General features: G+C 36.4%; 1 protein-coding gene across 5 annotated transcripts in view; it reads right to left on the bottom strand.

Annotated features, from left to right (window-relative positions):
- LOC117338316 overlaps positions 1-12924 on the bottom strand; it is a 94798-nt gene that overhangs the window by 14071 nt on the left and 67803 nt on the right. For all 5 annotated transcript variants that reach the window (XR_004535000.1, XM_033899612.1, XM_033899610.1 and 2 more), the window contains 8 exons: positions 11341-11554; positions 9726-9847; positions 6480-6540; positions 5964-6029; positions 5308-5413; positions 4946-5147; positions 3067-3146; positions 2340-2435 (listed from right to left, as the gene is read on the bottom strand). Coding sequence is in view for 4 of the 5 variants with exons in the window: in XM_033899612.1 (XP_033755503.1) it covers positions 2340-2435; positions 3067-3146; positions 4946-5147; positions 5308-5413; positions 5964-6029; positions 6480-6540; positions 9726-9847; positions 11341-11554 (947 nt within the window). In the remaining variant the exon portion in view is untranslated. The remainder of the gene's footprint in view (positions 1-2339; positions 2436-3066; positions 3147-4945; positions 5148-5307; positions 5414-5963; positions 6030-6479; positions 6541-9725; positions 9848-11340; positions 11555-12924) is intronic.

The raw sequence follows: 12924 nt of genomic DNA on the forward strand, positions 1-12924 counted from the left end.
AGAATACTAATGGCGTCCATTTTGAATCTACCGTAATCTTTAGTTGGTGAGCAAACATCGCCGTTAAAGTAATGATAGATTATATACTTATATCAGAGTGTGTTTTTATATCACAAAACACCAAAATTTCACACACAAAAAAAACCCACTGAACACTGATATTGTGGTTGAACTTGGACTTCATTAACTTCTAGACGACATTTTACATACAAAAATATAGTTAATTTAAGTACAACATGTACGGTCCCGAGGATCCCCGATGGTCACCCGGAATACGTCGTACTTTATTACCCACGCTGTTGTAAGTTATGTAAGGTTACATGTATATATAGCACTTCACATCGCTTGATTCTCGAAAAGATATTTACCATCACAAAGTTGAAATCAAACAAATTATTTATTTAATTCAAACATTCAGAGCAAGTGATCGCCTGGAGTATAAATCATTAGCAATAGACTGCCCCGAGAACTGTTCATCGGTATCGCTGTATACACACGTACGTTAATTACAATGTACGTTAACTCACAACCTATTGTAGTCCCGTCATCTTCCCAGGCATTCTTAATAAGCCGTGGGTTTTGTTCAATGTCTGACACCGCCTTTGTAAGCCATTTAGAATGTATAAAGGTACGGTAAATACAATTCAGTATGTCCAGACACCGATATCACATGATTGAATCACATGACTTTTCTTGTACCGTCACATGACTCTCATAGGCAAAATGGCTACCAACACGGAAAAATCGCGAATTTAAAGTCATTATGAGATCAGAATTCGCGAAATTATGTATTCGCGAATAAGTCAAATGAGGTGAGTTCGCGAAATTAAGTACTCGCGAAATATAAGTGATTTACAGTATACTGCCTGTCTAATAAGCAATTCTGTATAGACCTTTTGTGTGGTTAGAAATTTAATGTTGGTGATGCCTCACTTAAAATTACAACAAAGTCCCCGGAATGAAAATCAAAGTTAATTAATTATGCATCGATGATATCCCAAAAGCCAAATCACTGACCTAAAATTGACAGCTAAACATGCATAAATTCAGAGGTGACCATGAGTGTTATTTACGATCCAAAAGAGATCTTGGCAATCACCATTGTATGATCTTGATTGATTCTATGTCAGACTGGTTTTCTCTACTTTTCTTTTGTATTTTCCTCTTGATAATGTGATACCATCCATGAACAAGAGAAACCTACAGGTGAAGTTTGAGAAGCATCGACCCTTCAGTTCTTTTCAATAAATAGCAATAACAAACTTCAATTCTTTAAAATATGGCCGCCTGTTGGCCATTTTGTTTTTCTGACCAAAAACCGAAATTGAAATGGTGCAAGGGACCAAGGGGAACCTACACATGAAATTTGATAAAACATCTCTCAAGTTCTTTTCAAGAAATAGCGATAACAAACTTCAATTCTCAAATACAAGATGCTTTATTTGAATAGCCCATCGTGATGGAAAGGCTTGACTTATTCAGAAACAAGGATGGATAGTATTGCAACAGCAATAAGTCCCCTGCCTGAGCTAGAAGTGCATCTATTCATTTCCCATTTTTTTTTTAAATGATTTTTTGAAAAAAACAAATGTGGGATGCACAACTACATGTTATACTGATCATGTATACCAAGTTTCGTTAAGACCGGAGTAGTACTTTAGGAGGAGCTGTCCGGACAACTATTGCATGACAGACAGACAGACGGACAGACGGACAGAGGGTAAACCTATAGTCCCCCCGCTTTTCAAACGGCAGGGGACTAATAAATAATTATCTGCTAAAATCTTCAACTGACAAATACATATGATACAGTGCTCATTTCTGAATAAAAGATACTGAAAAATAGAGGTGTTTCTGAATTTGTGATTTCTCCTATACATGTGTACACAAGAGAATGCTACAAAAGGAAGTCGGTTTCAAAACATATCCTCAGTTATCTTACAGGTTGTTTTTTTTTAAGTGGTTAGTGTGAAATATATTTAGATGGAAAATCAGCATACAACAGAGAGGCAGCTTTGTCAACAACAAAATTGTTAAATATAGTTTGGTCCTCCATCGCCTCCCATGACCACTGTCTCACGGTCTCATTCGACTTTTTGTCATACCAATAATAATTACCAAACAATTTTTAACAGATGAAATTCACACTTTTCTCATGATATTTGATATTTAAGTTTCATACATTTTTCTATTACACATTATATAGTAATATCAATGACAATGCTTTTGTAAAGATTCATCTTACATCCTAGGCGTTAAACAATGTATTGAAGATAATATGAAGGATACTAATTAAATCATTGTGGAAATAAAATCTTTTCCATGATATTTAATATTACCTTAGCATCCGTACGCCCAGCAACCTGCCCATATTTCTCAGCAAACTCAAACACCTTGTATGTAGCTCTGAACACATCGCGGGAATTATCTGCTCCCTATCAAACAAAATCGAATTTTTTTAAAAATCCAATAATACTCTTCCAATTTGACCGCAAAAAGCATGTTATCATTAAGTGACGGAGAGAAGAACAAAGGGTAACACTATATATCTCTGACCTTTTGTAGTTGTAACATATACATGACATATACAATTAACTACACATTAATCTGAAACTAGAACAATTTGGTCACAGCCACAAACAAGAATTACAATTAACTACACATTAATATGAAACTATAACAATTTGGTCACAGCCACAAACAAGAATTACAATTAACTACACATTAATATGAAACTATAACAATTTGGTCACAGCCACAAACAAGAATTACAATTAACTACACATTAATTTGAAACTAGAACAATTTGGTCACAGCCACAAACAAGAATTGTCCTGTATACTGACCTTGACGTATCTTTATCATTAATCTGTCTGTCCTGTATACTGACCTTGACGTATCTTTATCATTAATCTGTCTGTCCTGTATACCGACCTTGACATATCTTTATCATTAATCTGTCTGCCCTGTATACTGACCTTGACGTATGTTTATCATTAATCTGTCTGCCCTGTATACCGACCTTGAGGTATCTTTATCATTAATCTGTCTGTCCTGTATACTGACCTTGACGTAAGGGGGAGCGAAGGATGAAAGTATCCACTTGACAGTGTTCTTGGAATAATTTGTCAAGTCTATACAGGACACTGAAAAATTAAGTTTAACTTCATCAACAAAGCCACATTGATATAATATCGTATTTATCCTCAAATAACCACCCTACCCTTGTGTAAGAGTTAAGTTTTTAAGTTAAGAGAGGGCTTATTTTAATTTTTGAACCAAATTTAGCTTACTTTTCCAAAATTGCAGACTGCAAAACAGAAGAAGGGGCTGGTTTGTGGATTTAAGGATAAATACGGTAATTTTTGACATCAGTGTTTTCATATATGGATTGAATAGATTTTTTTAATTTTCATTGCGGCTATGAATACGGTAGCGCACCTCGGAGGATATGTAGCTAGCTACAGGTATTCATAGCCGCAATGAAAATTTAAAAAATCTATTCAATTCATATATTTACATAACCTTGATTTAAAAAATTTATATCGAGAAAACGAGAAATTTTATTAAAAAGAAAAATTTGTCATGTATACGATGAAACGCCAAATTATTAGAACAGCCGGGAGATCCCGCCTATGCACCACGCCATTGTTTTAATGTCGTTCCGCATTTTCCGGTCTTTTTTGTTTAATTTTGTATAAAACAAAAAGAAAGAAGTATTAAAGTAAAAATAATACTAAATACAATCATTCAATATTTTTAACACTTATCTCGTACCAACGTTATCGATCCAAGGGAAGCTACTCTTCCTGTCTTACTGTCGATGGCGTATTAATATGACCCGATTAATCAGATGATTTGCACGAGAGACAATGTTTTCATAGTGTATTCATGGTCATATGTTTGTTGTTTTCACTTGGTAAGTTCATATCAGCAAACCACATTAGGAATGTAAATATAATCAAATAATGAATCTCCCGCTGTTTATACACAGAATGCTGCCTTCCAATAGGTCATTTTTTCCCCTTTCTTTAGATGAAAAAAACCTACTCCTCTCCACTTGATAATGATTGGAGGGTCAATGACAACATGCCACCTATAGCTAGCCAATGATCTGTCAAGACTCTTTCTTTCTCATTTTTTCTCTATCATACTATTATTCTTGACAAATCCATACACAAACAGACGCGTTTGCACAACACACTATCATTAAAGATAGAATAAAACAATGAATCCGTAATGGTTTTGTCATCAAATTATTTTCCTATTTTCACACATATATGAAAGGTTTCGGGCAAAGAGTAGCATAATCGAGTCATCTTGGTCTAACTACAATACTTATTTCTGTTCACTGCAGCACAGCCAAAATCAACATTGACCTTCAAATTTTGAAGACAACTTGTACATGTTTTATACCTTTGTGTATACACGCTGCCCTGGTTATTTGTCTGATGAAGGTGACAGTGTACGTACCCACTTGACATTGAAAACATCACGCATAAAAATGCATTGGTTGTGTAACAAAAATCCTTACATAAACCATACTTTCCAATCTGAAGAAAATGTTCATAAATCATTATAAATGTACTATGAGCATTTATTCAGTTTGGTTTTTCATTCATACCAGTATAAAACTAAACAAGAGATCCCAGAGAGGTCATGGTGTCCACCATCAAACGACCCTCAATGAATCTCTGTTAGACTAACCTTTTCTTTTTCTTTTCTCTTTTTCCTCTTAATCATTTAAAATCAAGGGCAACTTACATATGAAATCTGAAAAAAAATCCATCAAGAACTCTCCGAGAAATAAGGAATTCAAAATCAGCTATGAAATTTAACAAAAGAAAAATAGTGATAACAAACTTTCGTTTGTCAACACTGTCATATATTAAATACAGAGGCTGGATGATGAATAAGTTTGTCAGAGACAGAGAGCAACACTTACCTGATTGTTCTCCAACATTTGTTGGAGGGAAAGTTATGGTCGTCGTGGAAGTGTGTAGTCCAGTAGGAGGGTCATGTGACCCACAGATAGCCAATGGAGTGGACAGTGTGGCAGACATGTTACTCAGAGGAACAAGAGTGTTGTTATTGACTAAGGTGCTGCCATCCAGAATTAGGTCATTTCGTATTTGAACAAGAAGTACCTGTGATAAATAGATAGATGTATTAAGGAGAAGGTTTATAAGCCTGATGCCCTATCCTGTTTTGCATTTTTCACAATGAAAATTGTTGAAATGAAATGAAAATCATCATTATAACAAAAATTATTGTATAATCAAACCTCGGTATCAGCTGTGAGGTTACCTTGTACTGGTTATCACAGTTGACATGTATTTTTCCACTCCAGGGAAGTTGATCGAAGCTTTGAAACACGGCAGCACTCGGACTCAGGCACACTGAACTGCTACTCCTGGAAAAACATAGTAATAGCCTCAATTCAGTAAGGGACAATAATAAAGGCCCCAAAGACCTGTACTGTCAGCTATATAGAGGTAGCATATGATTGAGAGTTGTTTGGACAATATATGGTCATTCTTTTAATTCTGATGTTGTGGGTACCCCTCATAAGAAAACAGTAGTCGGGTAATACAGGTAAATAATGATGGTTCTATTGTAGTCGGGTAATACAGGTAAATAATGATGGTTCTATTGTAGTCGGGTAATACAGGTAAATAATGATGGTTCTATTTTCATGGTTCTTTATCATTCACAAAAATTGTGAAGGTTTATACACAACAAACATTTCATATTACACTAGAATGATCCCAAACCTGCTGAAAGCTTCTAACACAACAAACATTTCATATTACATACTAGAATTATCCCAAACCTGCTGAAAGCTTCTAACACAACAAACATTTCATATTACACTAGAATGATCCCAAACCTGCTGAAAGCTTCTGACACGTACAAGGACCTATCCAATAATATAACACCTGTTGGGGGCGTGTCAGACTTACTTTGGCTCCACTGTGCCTTTTTCAGGTGTCAACTTAATCCAGTGTCCTGGCCAGCATAGCTCATACCTGTCAATTACACCAAATGTGAAAATGAACACATTAAAACACACAAGGAGTAATTCAAGGTTCATCCATCATTTAACAGTTGGCAAATACAAGCATTGATAATTCAGTAAGGGACAACATCAACTCCTTTTTATTATTTAATAGCTGGAATATTGACCTGATGGTTAAAGGATATATAGAGGTAAGGGTCATTCATGTCCAAGGGCTGGACTCCAGGAATAAAGAAATTCTATGCATTGTGAGTGCTGGAAACTTATGATAATGATAGTGTTTGAATCATTTCTATGGGTGGTCCCTGTAGGACGAAGCTAGAACACTCCTGCTGGAGGAATAGTTTACTTAAACAGCCAAGATTTGGAGGTAAGGCGTTCAAAACAAAATTAATTCACATACTGCTATGTATATATTTTAATACAATATAGCTTTGAACATCTCAAACAACATACTTACGCCATTTTTCTATTCAGGAAGTTTGTTATCACAAATTTTTGGATTTGAAGTTTTTCATCCCCTGTTGAAAGAAACCATTAGAATTATCCATATTAGTACATCTTAACTGGCCCTATCTAACAAAGTCACTTATTCTCAAAAATATGATATATGATGAAATTCATTCCAATTTTATTATCAACTAATTTGTTAATCAAAAGGAGAAGCAAGGAAGCTTTTATCTCAATTTCTCAAAATCTTCGGCTTTTTACCCAAAAATACAACAAAAAAATAAACTTTATGTAACATGTAGGGAGTGTTGAAATGTCTGTACTACACTGTAATATGTAGGGTGTGTTGAGATGTCTGTACTACAATGTAATCTGTAGGGTGTGTTGAGATGTCCATACTACAATGTAATCTGTAGGGTGTGTTGAGATGTCTGTACTACAATGTAATCTGTAGGGTATGTTGTGATGTCCGTACTACAATGTAATCTGTAGGGTGTGTTGAGATGTCTGTACTATAATGTAATATGTAGGGTGTGTTGAGATGTCTGTACTACAATGTAATATGTAGGGTGTGTTGAGATGTCCATACTACAATGTAATCTGTAGGGTGTGTTGAGATGTCTGTACTACAATGTAATCTGTAGAGTGTGTTGAGATGTCTATACTACAATGTAATCTGTAGGGTGTGTTGAGATGTCTGTACGACAATGTAATCTGTAGAGTGTGTTGAGATGTCTATACTACAATGTAATCTGTAGGGTGTGTTGAGATGTCTGTACGACAATGTAATCTGTAGAGTGTGTTGAGATGTCTATACAACAATGTAATCTGTAGGGTGTGTTGAGATGTCTGTACGACAATGTAATCTGTAGGGTGTGTTGAGATGTCTGTACTACAATGTAATCTGTGGGGTGTGTTGAGATGTCCATACTACAATGTAATCTGTAGGGTGTGTTAAGATGTCCATACTACAATGTAATCTGTAGGGTGTGTTGAGATGTCCATACTACAATGTAATCTGTAGGGTGTGTTGAGATGCTTGTACTACAATGTAATCTGTAGGGTGTGTTGAGATGTCCATACTACAATGTAATCTGTAGGGTGTGTTGAGATGTCTGTACTACAATGTAATCTGTAGGATGTGTTGAGATGTCTGTACTACAATGTAATCTGTAGAGTGTGTTGAGATGTCTATACTACAATGTAATCTGTAGGGTGTGTTGAGATGTCTGTACGACAATGTAATCTGTAGGGTGTGTTGAGATGTCTGTACTACAATGTAATCTGTGGGGTGTGTTGAGATGTCCATACTACAATGTAATCTGTAGGGTGTGTTGAGATGTCCGTACTACAATGTAATCTGTAGGGTGTATTGAGATGTCTGTACTACAATGTAATCTGTAGGGTGTGTTAAGATGTCCATACTACAATGTAATCTGTAGGGTGTGTTGAGATGTCCATACTACAATGTAATCTGTAGGGTGTGTTGAGATGCTTGTACTACAATGTAATCTGTAGGGTGTGTTGAGATGTCCATACTACAATGTAATCTGTAGGGTGTGTTGAGATGTCTGTACTACAATGTAATCTGTAGGGTGTGTTGAGATGTCTGTACTACAATGTAATCTGTAGGGTGTGTTGAGATGTCTGTACTACAATGTAATCTGTAGGGTGTGTTGAGATGTCTGTACTACAATGTAATCTGTAGGGTGTGTTGAGATGTCCGTACTACAATGTAATCTGTAGGGTGTGTTGAGATGTCCATACTACAATGTAATCTGTAGGGTGTGTTGAGATGTCTGTACGACAATGTAATCTGTAGGGTGTGTTGAGATGTCTATACTACAATGTAATCTGTAGGGTGTGTTGAGATGTCTGTACTACAATGTAATCTGTAGGGTGTGTTGAGATGTCTATACTACAATGTAATCTGTAGGGTGTGTTGAGATGTCTGTACTACAATGTAATCTGTAGGGTGTGTTGAGATGTCTGTACTACAATGTAATCTGTAGGGTGTGTTGAGATGTCTATACTACAATGTAATCTGTAGGGTGTGTTGAGATGTCTGTACTACAATGTAATCTGTAGGGTGTGTTGAGATGTCTGTACTACAATGTAATCTGTAGGGTGTGTTGAGATGTCTGTACGACAATGTAATCTGTAGGGTGTGTTGAGATGTCTATACTACAATGTAATCTGTAGGGTGTGTTGAGATGTCTGTACTACAATGTAATCTGTAGGGTGTGTTGAGATGTCCATACTACAATGTAATCTGTAGGGTGTGTTGAAATTTCTATACTACAATGTAATCATGTAATCTGTAGGATGTGTTGAGATGTCCCAATGGTATTTATTAAGAAATAAAGGAAGGAGAGTTGTGTAGGCAGGGTGTTTCTAGAGCTATGTTGATTACAATTATTGGGAAGGAGAGTTTGTAGGCAGGGTGTTTCTAGAGCTATGTTGATTACGATTACTGGGAAGGAGAGTAGTGTAGGCAGGGTGTTTCTAGAGCGATGTTGTTTACCATTATTGGGAAGGAGAGTTGTGTAGGCAGGGTGTTTCTAGAGCTATGTTGCTTACCATTATTGGGAAGGAGAGTAGTGTAGGCAGGGTGTTTCTAGAGCTATGTTGATTACGATTATTGGGAAGGAGAGTACGAGTAGTGTAGGCAGGGTTTTTCTAGAGCTATGTTGTTTACGATTATTGGGAAGGAGAGTAGTGTAGGCAGGGTGTTTCTAGAGCTATGTTGCTTACGATTATTGAGAAGGAGAGTAGTGTAGGCAGGGTGTTTCTAGAGATATGTTGATTACGATTATTGAGAAGGAGAGTAGTGTAGGCAGGGTGTTTCTAGAGCTATGTTGATTACGATTATTGAGAAGGAGAGTTGTGTAGGCAGGGTGTTTCTAGAGCTATGTTGATTACGATTATTGAGAAGGAGAGTAGTGTAGGCAGGGTGTTTCTAGAGCTATGTTGATTACGATTATTGAGAAGGAGAGTTTGTAGGCAGGGTGTTTCTAAAGCTATGTTGCTTACGATTATTGAGAAGGAGAGTTTGTAGGCAGGGTGTTTCTAGAGCTATGTTGCTTACGATTATTGGGAAGGAGAGTAGTGTAGGCAGGGTGTTTCTAGAGCTATGTTGATTACCATTATTGGGAAGGAGAGTTGTGTATTCAGGGTATTTCTAGAGCTATGTTGTTTACCATTATTGGGAAGGAGAGTTGTGTATTCAGGGTGTTTCTAGAGCTATGTTGCTTACGATTATTGGGAACATTGAGGATGATCTTATCTGGCTGCAGGCCCCAACTATCCTGGTCAGTCTCGCTGTAAAGTGGCCGTGCTGGAATCACAGGCATGGTGTGACGCATGGAGACCGAATCTCTGTAAAATAACATAACAGACATGGTGTGACACATGGAGACTGAAACTCTGTAATATAACATAACAGACATGGTGTGACACATGGAGACTGAAACTCTGTAATATAACATAACAGACATGGTGTGACACATGGAGACCGAATCTCTGTAAAATAACATAACAGACATGGTGTGACACATGGAGACTGAAACTCTGTAAAATAACTCTAGATTTGGTTCTATTTCTAAATGCAATGAATCTACAGCCTTTGTTTATTTTGGCTGAGACGTCAAAATATCCAGGACTTCACAAAATACTGTACCTGTTGTGTACCGTGTCCTTAACTAGTAATCTGTTCCATACCGTGTCCTTGACCAGCAAAATACTATACCTGTTATGTACTGTGTCCTTGACCAGTAAAATACTATACCTGGTCTGTACTGTGTCCTTGACCAGTAAAATACTATACCTGTTGTGTACCGTGTCCTTGACCAGTAAAATACTATACCTGTTGTGTACCGTGTCCTTGACCAGTAAAATACTATACCTGTTGTGTACTGTGTCCTTGACCAGTAAAATACTATACGTGGTCTGTACCGTGTCCTTGACCAGTAAAATACTATACCTGTTGTGTACCGTGTCCTTGACCAGTAAAATACTATACCTGGTCTGTACCGTGTCCTTGACCAGTAAAATACTATACCTGTTGTGTACCGTGTCCTTGACCAGTAAAATACTATACCTGGTCTGTACTGTGTCCTTGACCAGTAAAATACTATACGTGGTCTGTACCGTGTCCTTGACCAGTAAAATACTATACCTGTTGTGTACTGTGTCCTTGACCAGTAAAATACTATACCTGTTGTGTACTGTGTCCTTGACCAGTAAAATATTATACCTGTTGTGTACCGTGTCCTTGACCAGTAAAATACTATACGTGGTCTGTACTGTGTCCTTGACCAATAAAATACTATACCTGTTGTGTACTGTGTCCTTGACCAGTAAAATACTATACCTGGTCTGTACTGTGTCCTTGACCAGTAAAATACTATACCTGGTCTGTACCGTGTCCTTGACCAGTAAAATACTATACCTGTTGTGTACCGTGTCCTTGACCAGTAAAATACTATACCTGGTCTGTACTGTGTCCTTGACCAGTAAAATACTTTACCTGTTGTGTACCGTGTCCTTGGCCAGTACCTGTTGTGTACTGTGTCTTTGACCAGTAAAATATTATACCAGTTGTGTACTGTGTCCTTGACCAGTAAAATACTATACCTGTTGTGTACTGTGTCCTTGACCAGTAAAATACTATACCTGGTCTGTACTGTGTCCTTGACCGGTAAAATACTATACCTGGTCTGTACTGTGTCCTTGACCAGTAAAATACTATACCTGGTCTGTACTGTGTCCTTGACCAGTAAAAAATACTATACGTGGTCTGTACCGTGTCCTTGACCAGTAAAATACTATACCTGGTCTGTACTGTGTCCTTGACCAGTAAAATACTATACCTGGTCTGTACTGTGTCCTTGACCGGTACTACACAGGTGGAGCTGTAGCTAGGCTCCTGTAAATCAGCTGTCCTGCTCGCTCTGTACATTGGTGGTGTGACCGTCATGGACTCCACTGCACTTTTTTGTGGTTCGCCCACCAGTGACACCATCAACCGCTGCATAGACGAGTAGAAGAGATCTACCTCTGTCTGAGGACTTCCTATCTTCTGATCTGTAACCAATAATAAACACAGGCTACATATATCTATTTTACATAGGCATTGGAGCAATGTCCCTGTAAATATATATTGTAGGTGGGAATCAGTGCAAGTTTGGATATCAGACATGAAATATATGAGGATTTTTGGATATCTGACGTGAGATATATGTGCAAGTTTGGATATCTGACATGAGATATTTGAAGATGTTTGGATATCTGACATCATACATGTATTCATACATATTACTCTGTGTATTTATAGATAAATACCACACCTGTGATTTATAGATACATATCTTACCTGTGACTTAGATACATATCACACCTATGACTTAGATACATATCTTACCTGCGATATATAGATACATATCTTACCTGTGATTTATAGATACATATGTATCTTACCAGTGATTTATAGATACGTTTACCTGTGACTTAGATACATATCTTACCTGTGATTTATAGATACATATCTTACCTGTGATTTATAGATAAATATCTTAACTGTGACTTAGATACATATCACACCTGTGACTTAGATACATATCTTACCTGTGATATATAGATACATATCTTACCTGTGACTTAGATACATATCTTACTTGTGATATATAGATACATATCTTACCTGTGATTTATAGATACATATCTTACCTGTGATTTATAGATACGTATCTTACCTGTGACTTATAGATAAATATCTTAACTGTGACTTAGATACATATCACACCTGTGACTTAGATACATATCTTACCTGTGATATATAGATACATATCTTACCTGTGATTTATAGATACATATCTTACCTGTGACTTAGATACATATCCTACCTGTGACTTAGATACATATCTTACCTGTGATTTATAGATACGTATCTTACCTGTGATTTATAGATACATATCTTACCTGTGATTTATAGATACATATCTTACCTGTGATTTATAGATACGTATCTTACCTGTGTATTTATAGATACATATCTTACCTGTGATTTATAGATACATATCTTACCTGTGTATTTATAGATACATATCTTACCTGTGATTTATAGATACATATCACACCTATGACTTAGATACATATCTTACCTGTGATTTATAGATACATATCTTACCTGTGATTTATAGATTCATATCTTACCTGTGATATATAGATACATATCTTACCTGTGATTTATAGATACATATCTTACCTGTGGATTATAGATACGTATCTTACCTGTGATTTAGATACATATCTTACCTGTGATTTATAGATACATATCTTACCTGTGATTTATAGATACATATCTTACCTGTGATTTATAGATACGTATCTTACCTGTGTATTTATAGATACATATCTTACCTGTGATTTATAGATACATATCTTACCTGTGTATT

The sequence above is a fragment of the Pecten maximus genome, chromosome 11 (genome assembly GCF_902652985.1).
Source record: "Pecten maximus chromosome 11, xPecMax1.1, whole genome shotgun sequence".
Classification (NCBI taxonomy): domain Eukaryota; kingdom Metazoa; phylum Mollusca; class Bivalvia; order Pectinida; family Pectinidae; genus Pecten; species Pecten maximus.